The sequence below is a fragment of the Heterodontus francisci genome, chromosome 32 (genome assembly GCF_036365525.1).
Source record: "Heterodontus francisci isolate sHetFra1 chromosome 32, sHetFra1.hap1, whole genome shotgun sequence".
Taxonomy (NCBI): Eukaryota; Metazoa; Chordata; class Chondrichthyes; order Heterodontiformes; family Heterodontidae; genus Heterodontus; species Heterodontus francisci.
This window is the reverse complement of record NC_090402.1, coordinates 12360083-12376580: the sequence shown is the minus strand read 5'-3', so window position 1 is coordinate 12376580 and position 16498 is coordinate 12360083. Positions and strand designations below refer to the sequence as shown.

Sequence of the window (16498 nt, the reverse complement as noted above, 5' to 3'; positions counted from 1 at the left end):
CCCACCTGTCCCTATATTTCCCTACCACCTACCTATACTAGTGACAATTTATAATGGCCAATTAACCTATCAACCTGCAAGTCTTTGGCATGTGGGAGGAAACCGGAGCACCCGGAGGAAACCCACGCAGACACAGGGAGAACTTGCAAACTCCACACAGGCAGTACCCGGAATCGAACCCGGGTCCCTGGAGCTGTGAGGCTGCGGTGCCAACCACTGCGCCACTGTGCCGCCAAAGGGATCGGATAGGCAGTTAGAAGCTCTCTTTGGTCGTGTAAACGGTTCATCATCTGACGTTGTTGTTTTGTTTAGCAAAAGTAAATATTAATGTTTGAAACATATTTTCCAGGCGCCTGCGGTTAATGTATAATTAGAAGGCAAATTAAAATGATCACCATACCACCGCTTTCCCCCCCTCCCCACTGGTTGACTTCAGTCCCAGGTCTACAGGGTGTTGCCGTTCAGGGACTAGGCAGATGTATGGTGTTTGCTGAACAACAATCTTCCAACTTGGATGCAAGTGTGCAACCAGCTGTGCTAAAGCTCCATTCTAGCGATTAAAGCATATAATCCAGGCTGACATTTCAGTGCAATACTGAGTGGAGGTAGACAGAACGAGAAGGGAAACAAAGGAGACAAACTGAGGTGAACAGAGGAAATTGTAGAGGTGTAGGGGAAGAGAGAACGGAGAGACATACCGGCTGTGTGCTGCCAATCTGTCTGCCTTTTCAGCCCCACCTTCGTGCAGCTGTCTACAGTTCCTCTCCTACCACCATGTCCCTGGCTTCCATTCCTCGTTCCCCACCCAGTCTGGGTTATTCTGGCTGCATAAGTTGCCAGGAATCAATGCCGTGTCCTTTTGCCAATGAGTGAAGGGGAGAGTTAGGAGGCAGGACAATTTGAACCTCCATGAGATCGTTTGTAAGATACTCTATTGCTGACAGTGCTACTAGGCTATTAATTCAGCCTTCCTGCTGTGCAGGTGGTGACAGAGAACAGCATTTAATGCTGTAATAATGCTAGATGATTGCAAAAGCAGCTCAGCAGGCCAGCGGCTGAAGTGCGAACACAGAGGGTGGTGCAGTATGGCGGAGAAAGGCAAACAATCAGGGCACTTTGGGAGAGGGGAATCTATGAGATGAAGAGAGAATGAATGAAGGAATGAATGGGGGCAAGAGAGATCAATGGAGATGGAAAGGAGTGAGGAGAGAGAATAAGAGGATGCAAAGACCAGGGAGAGAGCCAAGAGGGGTAAAGAGGAGATAGACAAAGGGATGGAGGGGGAAAGGGGTAGGAAAGAAGTGGTGTAAGAAAGAGAAAGAAGCACAGCAAAATGAGAGACAAAAAGAGACACAGAAGAGAGGAAGACAGAGAGACATACATAGCAAATCGGAAGAGAGTGAGAGAAACACAGACAGAGCAGCGCCAAGATGAAAGGGAGATTCTTTGGCAGTTAGAAGCTCTCTTTGATCGTATAAACCATTCATCATCTGTTGTCTTTTGTTTTGTTAAGCAAAAGTTAAGTATTAATGTTTGAAACATATTTTCCAGGCCCCTGTGGTTAATGTATAATTAGAGGGCAAATTAAAATGGTCACCATACCACCCGCAACCCCCCTATCCCCCCCATCCCCCCATTCTCTCCGGTTGACTTCAGCCCCAGGTCTACAGGGTGTTGCCATTCAGGGAATAGGTAGGTGAGACCATATCTCAAATACTGTGTGCAGTTTTGGTCTCTATTTAAGGAAGGATGTAAATGCGTTGGAGGCAGTTCAGAGGAGGTTTACTAGATTGATACCTGGAATGAGCAGGTTGTCTTATGAGGAAAGGTTGGACAGACTGGGCTTATTTTCACTGGAGTCTAGAAGAGTGAGGGGAGACTTGATTGAAGTTTACAAGATCCTGAACGGTCTTGTCAAGGTGGATGTGGAAAGGATGTTTCCTCTTGTGGGTGAGTCCAGAACTAGGGGCACTGTTTTAAAATTAGGGGTCGCCCTTTTAGCACAGAGATGAGAATTTTTTTTCTCTCAGAGGATTGTGCGACTTTTGAACTCTCTGCCTCAGAAGGTGGTGGAGGTGGGGTCATTGAATATTTTTAAGGCAGGGCAGATAGATTCCTGTTGGGTCAGGGAATCAAAGGTTATCAGTGGTAGATGGGAGTGTGAAATTTGAGACACAAACAAATCAGCCATGATCTTATTGAATGGGAGCAGGCTCGAAGGGCCAAATGGCCTACTTCTGCTCCTAATTTGTATGTTCGTATAGATGTATGGTGTTTGCTGAATAACAATGAACAATAAAAGAGAAAACGGTTCCAGTAATGCATTGTCCATAGCAAATGTCGGGTTTCCACACTTGGCTGCACAAGACAACTGCAAACACTGTCAAACTCCACTTCTAGACTCCCATTTCCAACCCCGCAGATGAGAAAATAATCAGGAATTGATGGAACGAGACCAGATTTGGGAGTTTTGGAGGCAGATGAGATTGTCACGAGCAAGGGAGTGAGGGTAAATATCAGTTTAATAAATTCCCTGGGGGAGTCCTGAATAGGATGAATGAAAGGTTCTATCCTGCAGGATAGTGAGGGCGGTCTCTCTCTCCCTCTCTCTCTTTGTCTCTCACTGTCCCTCTCTTTCTCTCTCGCTCTCTCACACACAGAGAGCCTCAGACCAGGTGCCAGGGTCAGGTAGGGTACTCCAGCTGGCAAAATTGACAAGGTGTCACACTCGTTACTGGGCTGCAGCTCTGTGTCACACTCAGTATTAAACTACAACACCTCACTGCTCTAGGCCTCCTAGAACACCATCACACTCAGTACTGAGCCACAGCACAACAATATACTCAATAATGGGCCACTGGGGGAATGGAAAATCAATGGAAATTTTAGAGGGAAAGGATAATGGGTGAACACAAGAGTTAGTGTGGGATAGGAGGTGAGCAGCTGCATTTTAAATGAGTTGACATTTAGATGGGTGGAACATGAGAGGATGGCAAGACAAATTGGAGGCTGGAGGTAATGAAAGGGTTGATAAGGGTTTCACTAAGACTATGGGCAGATATGGTCAACATGGGGGGTTCTGTTGTTTGCAGCTCAGCTCAAACAGGAGAACAAGATTACTAATCAATGGGTTGAGTCTGAGTTGGGAAATGTTTGATTATTTGTCAAGCTGTAAAAATAAAAGTTGGGGGAGGGGGTGGATGTACATGTGGGAGTCTTTATTGTTCTTTATATGAATCATGAAGGGGCAGGTGACTTTTGCTGCAAAGCCTCCCCAATATTTCATTATGTTGGGTGATATGAGAGGCACAGAGCAGCCCTCAGAACAGCACGCCCTTTGAGGTTTACCCCATCCCTCTTGGTGAAGGGCCTGACCATTCCCCACCATCCAACAACACCCTACCCCAATCCAATCCAACCCTATCCAACCCAACTGCACTCCAATCCTACTCTATCAACACCAGTCCAAGCCTACACTATCCAACCCTATTCTAAACCTACCCCATGCAACCCAATCCAACTCTACTCTTACCAACCCAACCCCAATCCAACCCTACCCTATTCAACCCTACCCTATCCAACCCAACCCATTTCTACCGAACCCAACCCCACCCAACCTTCCCTATTCCAACCCAACCCAACTTTTCCTAATCCAATCCAACCCCACCCAATCCTACTCAAACCCCCTCCAACTCTACCCTATCCAACCCTATTCCAATCCAATTCAACCCAACTATATGGAATTCAGAGAAACCCAACTCCAATCCACCCCTACCCTACTGCCAATCCAATCCTACCCAACTCTACCCCCCCCCCCCCCCACAGCTCTACACAACCCAACCCCAATCCACCCCTACCCTACTAATGCCAATCCAACCCTACCCAACTCTACCCCCACTCCCCACAGCTCTACCCAACCCAACCCCAATCCAACACAACCTCGTCCTACACCACCCAACAGTGATATGGCCCAGTTGGGAACCCTGGGAAAATCAAACACTGCTGTGGTAACTGGCTCCATCGCTTCAGTGTGTGATGCTACCATGCAGTAACACAATAAATAATGCCATTAAAGTTCTGCAATAAGCTACATTGGCTTCTCCAGACTTTACCGCATAAGGAGTTAACAAAAACAATTACATATTATGGCATCAACAGTTTCCAACATGACTGTGTTTGAAAATTACCAGTAAAAATGAAGCTAATCGCCCACATTAAAGACCAGTACAATTAGGTTTAAAAACTGCTAGTGGAAAACTAAACATCATTTTTAAACAAAAATTAGCAGCTGGAAAAAGACTTAGCAGAAAGGACTCGTCATGAACTATTCCCACTCCACCTCCCCCTTCATCCACTGGGAACAGTAACATTCCGTGTAGAGCCAGTTAGTTGACATTTTGCAGGGCTAGGCAGTGAGTCCAACTGAGATTCCTCAAGGGAGCTAGGAAGTCTGCTGGAGACTACAGATGAAGAGGAACTGGCCAATGTACAGGAGCAGTACTTAACCAGTCATTCTGATAATACATAGGTTTAATTAGAGAGTCCGCCTGAGATTACACAGAAGATTCAGAGCAAGCATGAGGTTAGAGCAAGCAACGGGGGCAGTTAACGTAAAATTCCACAAGGGCAGCCAGTGTGCAAGTGTGAGGTTACACAGGGGTAGTTAGTGAACAAGTGTGAGCTTGTCCAGGTGCAGTTTGTGGGCAGGTGTGAGATTACAAAGCAGCAGCTAGCAAACAAGTACAAGTACAAGGTTGCACAGCAGTAACTAGTGGCTAGCTATCAGGTTAAACATAGAAACATAGAAAACAGGAGCAGGAGTAAGCCTTCGGGACTGCTCCGCCATTCAAAAAAGATCATGATCATGTTGCACAGGGGAAGCTGGTGAACTAGTGGGAGGTTGCACTGGACAATGAGCGGACGATTGTGAAATTTCACAGGAGAAGCCAGTACATCCGTGTGGTTAGATACTGCAAGTGGAAACATGTTGGGCTATTCCTTAACACAAGTAAGGCCTCTGCACATTTACTGGCCTCTCAAATCAATCTTCAGTGAAATTACAGCACAGAAACAGGACGGACAACCCAACCATTCCATGTCAGTGTTCATCTTCCACATGAGCAGTCAACTTAATCTCAAGTGCCCTGTTCCTACATGCTTTATTCCCCTTCAACCAGCTACCTAACCTATTCATAAATAGTGACAAGATCTCTGCTTCGATCACTAACTCTGGCACTGCATTCCACAGCCTCCCAGGCCTCTGTGTTTAATGTTCTTTCTGTCCTACATCTTCCAGATCTGTGTTATTTTAGAAATGTGTCCGGAGCATTAGAAAGTGGGAACGCTTTGATGAAATGCCTATTATGTCTATAATGGGCAGTTAGAAACACCCAGATTATTTCTATTAAGGAATTGTACAGAACAAGTGGGAAAAATCTATTAGCATTCTCTCTGTTACCAGGTGTGACCACGTCCTAATATTTTTAAGCCTCCTCCTGCAACAATTAATTAGTAGTGTGAACGGAAGTGATCCCCAGATTGTGGTGAGGTAGTTGATCCCAGCTGGGCCACAATCAGATCAGCCAGGGTTCCTGCTCCTGACTTCGATCAAGTGATACCTTCCTGTACAGTGTGTACATATTGATGTTCAGTGAGGATTGTGTTCAGCCTCCCACAGCTGACAAATCCCGTCAATGCTCGAGATCCCAGGTGTTCACACTCGGATCATCAAGGTCCACAAGGGCACCTGGGGATGCAGGGGGGGAGGTCCTGGATGAGGGGGCCTTAATCAGATTACTGTATTTGTTGACTTATTGGCACATTATTTCTGTTGCTAAATACTAAAATAACTTGTAATTATACCGTCATTTTCCTTTGGGTTGCTGACATTATCCATGAGAAGTTAGTATAGAGAGGAACCCAAATATGTATCAACGCTGACAGAAAAGTACAGCTCCAGGCTAATGGATGAGGGTGAGGTACCAAAGGACAGCCACGAATCATGAATCATACCTCCCCCTCTGTGATTCATTTCCTTCAGGGGAGAAGGAAAAGAAAATAAGGGATTTTTTTCTAAAAGAAAGCTGTAAAAGGGATCAAAGAATCCGAGGATACTGTGACAGAATCAATCCCCATTTTGTTTCATTATATTGTAGATTTCTGGGCTTTTATATATATGAATTTTAGATAGGCCATTACACTGTGGATTTAAATTGGGAAACTTGTTAACGAAACTGTGAAAAGTAGATCTTGGGTGGGGCAACTACTGTCTGGAGATAGCTGTTCAGTTTTAATGGGAGGTTGTCTACGTCTGTTAATGGGCTACTTGTAACTAGATACTAATGAGATCAAGCTTCCTTAGCTGCAGGCCTCATGTTGTAGAAACAATAATGATTTGTCCTTCTTTCTGTTTAAAAATATTTTTAAGGCTTTAAAGCACGACGGTGCATGCAACATCCAAGAGGTCCACTTGCGAGGGAGTCACTGAACAATGGTCAGGAGTCCAAGCTTTTATGTCCCTCCCTAGCCTAGATGTGCTGTAACCAACTGAAGTACCCCAATCAAGGAACGGAGCTCAGCGTGGGATCAAACATGGGGCTTTACTTCGTCTATAGGTCAGTATGACACCCTGGGTCACTGCCAGCATTCACTACATACATAAAGGTATAAATCTCAGATTAGATTAGATTAGATTAGAGATACAGCACTGAAACAGGCCCTTCGGCCCACCGAGTCTGTGCCGAATATCAACCACCCATTTATACTAATCCTACACTAATCCCATATTCCTACCAAACATCCCCACCTGTCCCTATATTTCCCTACCACCTACCTATACTAGGGGCAATTTTTATAATGGCCAATTTACCTATTAACCTGCAAGTCTTTTGGCTTGTGGGAGGAAACCGGAGCACCCGGAGAAAACCCACGCAGACACAGGGAGAACTTGCAAACTCCACACAGGCAGTACCCGGAATCGAACCCGGGTCCCTGGAGCTGTGAGGCTGCGGTGCTAACCACTGCGCCACTGTGCCACGTTTCAGAGAGTCCGTATTATAATGAATACCATAATTTATCCTTCAGCCACATACAGATTTTTTGGACCTTTAACTCTCTCCTGCCTATTACTGACGCTTGGTTCTATTTAGGTGTCAGTAAACTCTGAGTCCGAAGGTTATGGATTCAAATCCCTTGAGAGACTTCAGCGTTTAATTTAGGCTGACACAACTGAGAGAGTGCTGCACCGACAGAGGGTGCAGTTTTTCAGATGGGACGTTAAACTGAGGCTTCCTCTGCCCCCTTAAGTGGGTGTAAAAGATCCTAGGTATTATTTGGAAAAAGAGCTGAGGGAGTTCTCCCCAGGGGAGTCCTGACCAATACTTGTCCCTGAACCAATATCACTGAAGAAGATTATCTGATCATTATCACATTGCTGGTTTGATGCTCACTCACTGTTGTAATGAGATGTAATATTTGTGAAAGATGCATCACAGGCATTTGAATTGATATTGCCCATTCTACACTACAGCAACCTGCATTTATATAGCACCTTTAATGTAGTAAAAATGTCTCAAAATGCTTCATAGGAGCATCATTAAACACATTGGCAGATATCAGGGCGGATGACCAAAAACGTGGTCAAAGAGATAGATTTTAAGGAGCAACTTAAAGGCGGGGAGAGAGGTAGAGAGGCGGAGGGATTTGTAGGAAAGAATTCCGGAGCTTAGGGTCTAGGCTGCTGAAGCATGGACACCTAATGGTGGAGTGAATAAAAATCGGGGATACACAAGATGCCCAAAGTCAACATTACCCCTAATAAAATGCACATATCACTGGAGAAAGGAATATAGTTTAAGACGCTGAGGTAAACATTTGCCTTCACCAACTGGGTGGTAATCTGCAGCAATAGACAGAACGCCTGCAGTAGAATCCGTCCCATTTACATTCCATAGCAAAGCTTCACACAGGCAGGTAGAGAATGAAACACTCAAAATCAACATTAACATGCCTCATTTCTTCGCACTGCTCTAAATATTTGTGCCCGTTTCACAAAAGGCAGAACAGGCAATTTCTTCTGACAATCTGGACTATCGACAAGGTGGGGTGTAAACCTGCAGGTGACGGGGGCAGTTGGAGAGAAAAGAGTTCCTTCACGGAAGAACAGATAAATCTTGTAAGCCAGCCTCAAGCTACCCATTCCCACGGAGCCTCATTTAACACCAGATGGTTTTCATTAAGAACTCAACATCTTGCCACAGCCCTGCACAAAAGAAATACAAGAAAACTGCCAACAAAATTAATACAGTTTGCAGATGTGCAAGCCTGTTCCTCTGGTCCCGCTTTCAATGCCTGTTCAATGAGAGCTGCCTCAGTTAGAATGATTGGAAGCTCCAGGTTTCAATAGCACTAAAGCACAAGTCAATGCCTCAATCTTCCCAGTGACCTGTCTAAACTCATTCCCTTAGCATCATCCGCTGGACAATTCAGGTTCCTACAGGATGAAGGGTGTAGCATTGACACTAGCATTTCCTTATGAATTTGTTTTTAATTTCTGCTCGCTTTGAAACTGAGACACTCGGTAGTACAAACAATGCCTTCCAAACTTGGGTTGTGTCTGGAGAAAGCGGGGGAGGGAGGGCAAATCTCAGCTGGCACTCACCCTGTTAAGAATAAAATCGCCCACCCATTGGCTGTCTGGGGCCTTCCCGACATAACGTTTTCTTCATTTTTCTCAAAAAATATACTTTATTCATAAAATTTGTAAAAGCTCATTACTTAACAGTTCAAATTTGACATTACATAAAGTGCAATATAGTTCAATTTCTTTCAATACAGTACATGCCACTCTGAGGTGCCTCACTACACTTACAATTATAAATGTATAAATGTATATATACAATATACATTTCATGACAAACATTCTCTGGTGTATACAGCCCAAGGGGTTTTACACGGGTTCCAGCCCCTCGGTTCACCCTGGTGGGGGGACCTTACACAGTGGCCTTTCCCCATTGAGCCTTTGCTGTGGCTGCCCCAAGCTTTAGTGCGTCCCTCAGCACGTAGACCTGGACCTTGGAATGTGCCAGTCTGCAACACACGGTCGTGGACAACTCTTTGCGCTGGAAGACCAGCAAGTTTCGGGCAGACCAAAGAGCGTCTTTCACCGAATTGATAGTCCTCCAGCAGCAGTTGATGTTTATCTCAATGTGCGTCCCTGGGAAAAGCCCATAGAGCACTGAGTCCTGCGTTACGGAGATGCTCGGGATGAACCTCGACAAAAATCACTGCATCTCTTTCCACACCTGCTTTGCAATGGCACATTCCAGAAGGAGGTGGACGATGATCTCTTCCCCACTACAGCCGCCTTGAGGGCAGTGTGCGGAGGCAGTGAGACTGCATGCGTGCATGAAGGATCTGTCAGTGAGGACCCTTTTCATTACCAGACCAGCTATGCCTCAGTGCTTGTTTGAAAGTTCTAGTGATGATGCATTCTGCCAAATGACTTTGACCGTCTGCTCAAAGAACCGTAGGACAGGATCCACCATCTCCTTTGCCGTAGGGCCTCGAGGAGGTTACATGCGCACCACTGCCTGATGGATCAGCTCAAACTGGCCTCGGGAGCCAATGTAAATCGCTGCAGCAGCGAAGCTGTGCTCTTCAGGAACTAGGTCGACCAATCCTTTGTCCCCTTCACTGTCAGGTCAGACTACCTGAAGATGCTGGGGATATGGTTTGGAGGGACCGGGGCGTGTGCCAAAAACTAGGAGGAGCGTATAGCCAAGGTCAAACAGCAACTGGGCATGTGGGAGTGATGCTCCTTCTTCATTGTGGATAAGAACATGGTCGTCAGGTGCGAGGTACTCTCAGTGTTGAAGTACATGGCACAGGTCTAGTCCATCCTGCGCCATGGTGGTCACCTGATCCATCTTTCACTTTATCTGGAGATCGAAAATGGACCATGTCTGCAGGAACATCATGCATAAATCTCTAGATCAAGTCGGAGAAAACGTACCCAACATTGCATTTATCCTGGTGGCCATCTTTGTCTGCAGCTACATCAAGCTGTGGGCAGACCCTCAGTACACAAACACCAAGTATCACTACGTGCTGTGTTTCTGTCTGTCCCTGGTGTTGAAAAAGATGGGTCTGGCCACATTGCCGTGGAACGCTCCATTCAGTTGGACTGTGTCATACCACTTGTCCCTCAAGGAAAGGTTTGCCTGCCCGATACAAGTTGCAGGCTGGCAGCTAGCATTCAACACAAAGCAGGCGGGAGGTTTATTAATGTCCCCTGGTTGTCAGACCGCAATGGTGCCAATGGGTGGTATGGAAACTATACGCATTCTGTCCACTGGCGTCAGGCATCGAGTGGCCTAACCAGAGGTCCTTAAAGAGATCACTGAAGGCTGCTTAGAAAATGGCCCTGAAAGATGTTAATTGTGATTTTCGTGGAACCAGGAGAAGCAACTCAGGCCACTCAGTGCCTTCCCCCCACCTACATGGCACCCCCTTCCCCTCCAGATTGCACCCCTCGTAGGGGTCTGACTTCCAACTAAGCTCCAGTGAGAGGCCACTGGACTCTCTATCAGGGAGTTGTCTGTGTGCACTCAATGAGTGCTAGAAACTTGCCCACAACATTTACATGGAACCATTGGGTGAGGATAGCCCATCGCCCACCTAATGTGCTCTCCTGTTTGAACATTGTCCCAGTATTTTGAGCCGCTGAAGCATTACTCGCAGGTCGTTTCGCTGGCGACATTTGGAACTATTTGAATTGATGAATTAAGATATTCAAACATAATTAAAGATTATTGGCAAAAATGTGCTTTGAACCATAAACACTTGAGCAATGAATTGAAGAGCTGTCAGCACCAATGGGTTTGCAGTAAGTGTCAGCTGTGGCTCAGTGATAATACACAAACCTCTGAGCCAGAAGGCTGTAGATTCAAGACCCAATTCACAGACTTCAGCCAATAATCAAGGCTGACACTTCAGTGCAGTACGGAGAGAATGCTGCACTGTCGGAGGTGTCGTCTCTCAGATGAGACACAAGAAATAGGAGCAGCAGTAGGCCATTTGGCCCTTCGAGTCTGCTCTGCCATTTCTGCTCCAATCGTGGCTGATCTGATTGTGGCCTCAACTCTACTTTCCTGTCTGCTCCCCACCCGCAGCCCCACCATAACGGGGCGGCACAGTGGCGCAGTGGTTAGCACCGCAGCCTCACAGCTCCAGCGACCCGGGTTCAATTCCGGGCACTGCCTGTGTGGAGTTTGCAAGTTCTCCCTGTGTCTGCGTGGGTTTCCTCCGGGTGCTCCGGTTTCCTCCCACATGCCAAAGACTTGCAGGTTGATAGGTAAATTGGCCATTAGAAATTGCCCCTAGTATAGGTAGGTGGTAGGGAAATATATAGGGATAGGTGGGGATGTGATAGGAATATGGGATTAGTGTAGGATTAGTGTAAACGGGTGGTTGATGGTCGGCACAGACTCGGTGGGCCGAAGGGCCTGTTTCAGTGCTGTATCTCTAAACTAAACTAAACTAAACATAACCGTAGACTCCCTTGTTAATCAAAAATATATCTAACTCAGCTCTGAATACATTTAATGACCCAGCCTTCACTGCTCTCTGGGGTAGAGAATTCCACAGACTAATGACCCTCAGAGGAAAAAATGTATTATCACTGTCTTAAATGGGAGACCCCTAATGTTTAAACTGTCTGCCCTAGTTCTAGTCTCTCCCACAAGGGGAAACATCCTCTCAGCATCCACCCTGTCAGGTCCTCTCAGGATCTTATATATTTCAATAAGATCGCCTCTCATTCTTCTAAACTCCAATGGGTATAGACCAACCTGCTCAACCTTTCCTCGTAAGATAACTCCTTCATTCCAGGAATCAGTCGAGTGAACCTTCTCTGAACTGCTTCTAATGCAATTATATCCTTTCTTTAGTAAGGAGACCAAAACTGTACACAGAACTCCAGATGCAGTCAAACTAAGGGCCTGTACAGCTGTAGCAACACTTCCCTACTTTTATACTCAATTCCCCTTGCAATAAATGCCAACATTCTTATGTTCTTGTGTTCTCTGTCGGAGGCGTCGTCTTTCGGACGAGACCTTAAACACTTGCCCTGTTTGCCCTCTCATAAAAGATCCCGAGGAACCATTTCTTAGACAAAATAGCGGGGAGTTTTCCCAGGTATCCTGGCCAATATACATCTCTCAACCATCGCCATAAACAGGTGATCTGGTTATTAATCTCGTTGCTGTTTGTGGGAGCTTGCTGTGCACAAATTAGCTGCTGCGTTTCCTACATTACAACAGTGAGTACACTTCAAAAATTGGCTGTAATGCTCTTTGGGATGTTCTGGTGTTGTGCAAATTGCTATATAAATACATGTTCTTTAATCCCACTGTGAGTTCAATGCAAAAAAAGGATGGAAAATTTGTACAGGCTAATTGCAGCTAACATCAGAGGCTGCACCATAGGCAGCAATGTGTCTAAGTCACTAACTGCGGCTGCTCATTATAATATACAAATAGGAATTCATTCCACCTTTTAATTATGACAGAATTTACCATAAGCACTGACTTTCAATTAATTACTCTATAAATACAGTGATACCTAGGAGCAGTTCAACAGGGTCCTCTCAGGAATCTTGACCCATCCACTGGGACACTGTGCACATCTGAAGAGGGATTGTGTGGAGCTGGCTTGCAGGAAGCTGAGACTCAAACACACCGTGCTGCTCTCCCTGACGGCTAATTCCTTTCAGGAAACCCAGTACAGAAGAGGTACAAATACTCACGTCGGCTCGTCCATTGGGCGCCACTCCACATAGTGGTAAAGCCTCTGCACGCTGGTCAGCCATTCTCTCAGTATGGCAGTCGTGTTGTCGATATTATGATCGGTTGCTGCCCTGAAGAAAGAGAGATTAAAGGTGAGTGCAGCAATGGTTATACATCTCTTGCTGCTTGTGGGGCATGGCTGAAGACAAAATGCCTGATGCACTGCCCATTTACTGGCCACCATGGTGTTTCTGGGAGGGGTGATAAGTCACAATAGAAACATAAATATTTGATAAAATGCCCTTTAGGGAAGGAAACCTTTGCCCGATCTGCTCTATATGTGACTCCAGTTCCACACCAATGTGGTTACCTGTGAATGGCCCGCTGAAGCCCTGCAACCCTCCGAGATCCCCGCGCTTCTCCAATTCTGGCCTCTTGCACATCCCCAATTTTAATCACTCCACCATTGGTGGCCGCGCCTTCAGCTGCCTGGGCCCCAAACTCTGGAATTCCCACCTTAAGCCTCTCCTCCTCTCTACCTCTCTCTCCTCCTTCAAGATGCTCCTTAAAATCCCTCTCTTCACCTGTCTTAATGTTCCCTCGTGTGGCTTGGTGTCAATTTTCTTTCTCACCAGTCGCTTGTGTGAAGTGCCCTTGGGATGTTTTATTATGATAAAGGTGCTTTATAAATGCAAGTTGCTGAAGTGGCCTAGCAGCAGGGTAACTGGGGATGGGCAATAAATGTTGGCTTTGCCAGAAACGCCCACCCCACATCCCAAGAATCAATTTCTAAAAAATAGAAAGTACAATTAATTTCAGTACAGATGGGGGAGTCTGTATAGTACCTCAGGTACTATACTGTACCTGAGGTACAGTACCTCAGATCTGCAAGATATTTACCTCAAATGTGAAAACTACAGCAATTTCCACAATCTTTCACAAAAACATGTTTTTCGAAAATGGATGTCTGTATAAGAACATGGGAGCTTAGGTTATCCTGGAATATTTGGCTCACAGACTTCAGTAAAATTGGCGGTTAAATTGGTCAACAGCCACAATCTAGACTGCATATAGTATCTCCTGGCCAGTATAAACCTATACTTGGCAGGTAATATGCTGGAAACCAATATAGAAACAGTTTATTGAGACCACAAGTTTAGGGAAATAGATACAGTTCAAAACTGAGGCTGCACCTCTCAGCAGTTCCGGCATGTTCCTTATTCCAAATGTATTTCAGTCCAAGACTCTGGAACGTTCCTGTTATAGCTTCCCTGTGCATAGTGCGTACAAGCTCTTCATCTGCACACCTCTCAAATTATCTTGTTTGCACCACATTCTGGAGCAATGGGCAGCATTCTGCACTCATCTCTAATAGGTTGGCTGGAGACGTCTGCCCCCACTCCCCACCCACATCAGCTCATTCCCCTCAGCCTGTTGCCACCTGAAGGCTGAGGTTTCTGCCTCACCGACACCAGATTTCCTCCAACCTCCGCCCACCTCCACAGTCAGCACCTCGACCAACTGACAATCCTTCAGGTGCGACCCGAGACGGTGCGCGCTCATATTTGACTACAAGGGGCATCGCCTGTGAGCCTCATCCCATCCGATCACACGCTCGGCAGCGAGGGTCACTGGATGGCAATGAGGAGCGAAGGTTCCTTGACTGATCTTTGCCCCTCCCTAACTCAGGCACACTGCAGTGGCTCCCCCACTACAAGCCACTCCGACAGACTCACCGCATGGTATCATTCACACATGGGGTGAGGTACTGAGGGCAAGGTGGTGGGGGGGGGGGGGGGGAGGCAAGAGTTTGGCTGGCACACACACCCATAACACTGGGAGAGAAAGAGTTGTTTAAAACATTTCACTAGCTATAAATGGCAATGAAACTGAACTGAGGGGCTCCATTCCCCACCTACAGACAGGCAAAGAAACAAGATTTGCAGACAAGTTGTCACAAGCAGCGACATCAGGCTTTAATGCAAGGGCTTTAACACTGTAACTTTCTAGCTAAGGGACCCACGATCCAATTACCATATAGAGATCCTGTCCTTCGGGTAGTCCAGTCTCTCGATGGCCCCCAGATAGTAAGGCAGGGTGTGAGCTGAATTCCTGGCAATGATCGCGATCAGCACGGTCGGGCTCTGCAGCGGGGACTCGCTCGGTTGTCTCTCCTCGGAAAAGTAGGCGTCAGCTACAGGGAGTCGCCCCAGAATGGTCAAGAAAAGCGCCGTCCACACAGCTCCTGCCACTGACATCCTCTCCAGCATGGTGCAACGTTCACTTTCTCCCTCCTTCCCGTCAGCAACACACACATTCCCGGGATATGGACGCGTCAGCAACTGGGGAAGGGGGAGGGGTGATGAGAGAGCAAGTTGTTGAAAAGTTTCCAAAAAGTTCTTGCCGGGGCGGAGGCCGGGGTTGAAATTGACAAAGCCTGAGGGAACATAAAAATAAAACATGACTGAAATATGTTGGCGTGCATAAGTAAATTAAAATCAAAAGACAATACATTTAAAATTATAGTTTAAAGTTCTCCTCCAGTCAGAGAGGGGAGAATTTCTGGAGCTTTTGAAATCTGCTTGTTTTTAGATTAGATTAGAGATACAGCACTGAAACAGGCCCTTCGGCCCACCGAGTCTGTGCCGACCATCAACCACCCATGCTTGTGTAAAGATTTTTTCTAAAAACGAAATATGTTAGATAAAAAACTATGTTGGAAATACTCAGTAAGTCTGGCAGCATTTGGAAAGAGTGAGAAACAGTTCAGGTTTCAGGTCGATGACTTTTCATCAGTGGAGTGAGGGTTGCAGGTGGGAAGAGATTGGACAAGGGGAGTTGGGAGGGAGAGAAAGTAAAGTTGGGAGAGGGAGAAATCAGTTCAGTGGGGCAGGAACAGGCTGAAACGTTAGGTAAACCAGGACAGTCCTGTTTGTGGATTTTGGGAAGGAGGTAGAAGCGGGCTGTGGGACTATGAGGTTGGAGGCTGTGGAGGGCAGATCTCCAGAGGAGATGAGGTCAGTGACAGTTCAGATTACAATGGCTTGATGTTCGGTGGTGGGGTCATGGTCCAGGGGAAGGTAGGAGAAAGTGTCAGAGAGTTGGCATTCGACCTGTGCTAGATAGAGATTGATACGCCAGACGACAACAGCACCACCCTTGTCAATGGGCTTGATGACAATGTTAGGGTTGGACCTGAGAGAATGAAGTGTGGCAAATTCAGAGGGAGACTGTTCTGATGAAAGGTCACAGACCTGAAACGTTAACTCTGCTTCCCTCTCCACAGATGCTGCTGACCTGCTGAGTGACCCCAGCATTTTCTGTTTTTATTTCAGATTTCAAGCATCTGCAGTATTTTGCTTTTGTAAATACGTTGGATGTTATCCTGGTCTAAAGGCAAGAAGAGTATAGGTCAGATCCAGCATTTGTATTGAGTTAGCTGAGTGGCCAGCATTACCTCAGTGTTCTTGAGTTGGGAAAAAGATGGGAATCAGCCAGGGTCCTTATCCAGTGAGTCCTACTGGACAGTGGAGAATCTGTGCTCGACTGTGATGCCTCCCCCAGTCGAATAGCCGGCTGCCGCACACTCTCCAGGCTCACACCTGCTTGGACGATCACTTGGGCAAGAGGGGCTGTCTGTCAGCTTTGTGGTCTCAGCCCAGTGCCTTCAGGAAATGAAGGGAGACTTAAAAGTAAATCTACATCCTAATTTC

General features: G+C 46.4%; 1 protein-coding gene across 1 annotated transcript in view; it reads right to left on the bottom strand.

Moving 5' to 3' along the window:
* The window catches only part of cercam (cerebral endothelial cell adhesion molecule), a 79648-nt gene extending 64557 nt beyond the window's left edge, over positions 1–15091 (bottom strand). The window contains exons 1-2 of the mRNA XM_068012248.1: positions 14820–15091; positions 12806–12916 (exon numbers count right to left, since the gene is read on the bottom strand). Coding sequence (XP_067868349.1) covers positions 12806–12916; positions 14820–15055 — 347 coding nt within the window. The 5' untranslated portion in view covers positions 15056–15091. The remainder of the gene's footprint in view (positions 1–12805; positions 12917–14819) is intronic.
* Between the last annotated feature and the right edge of the window lie 1407 nt (positions 15092–16498).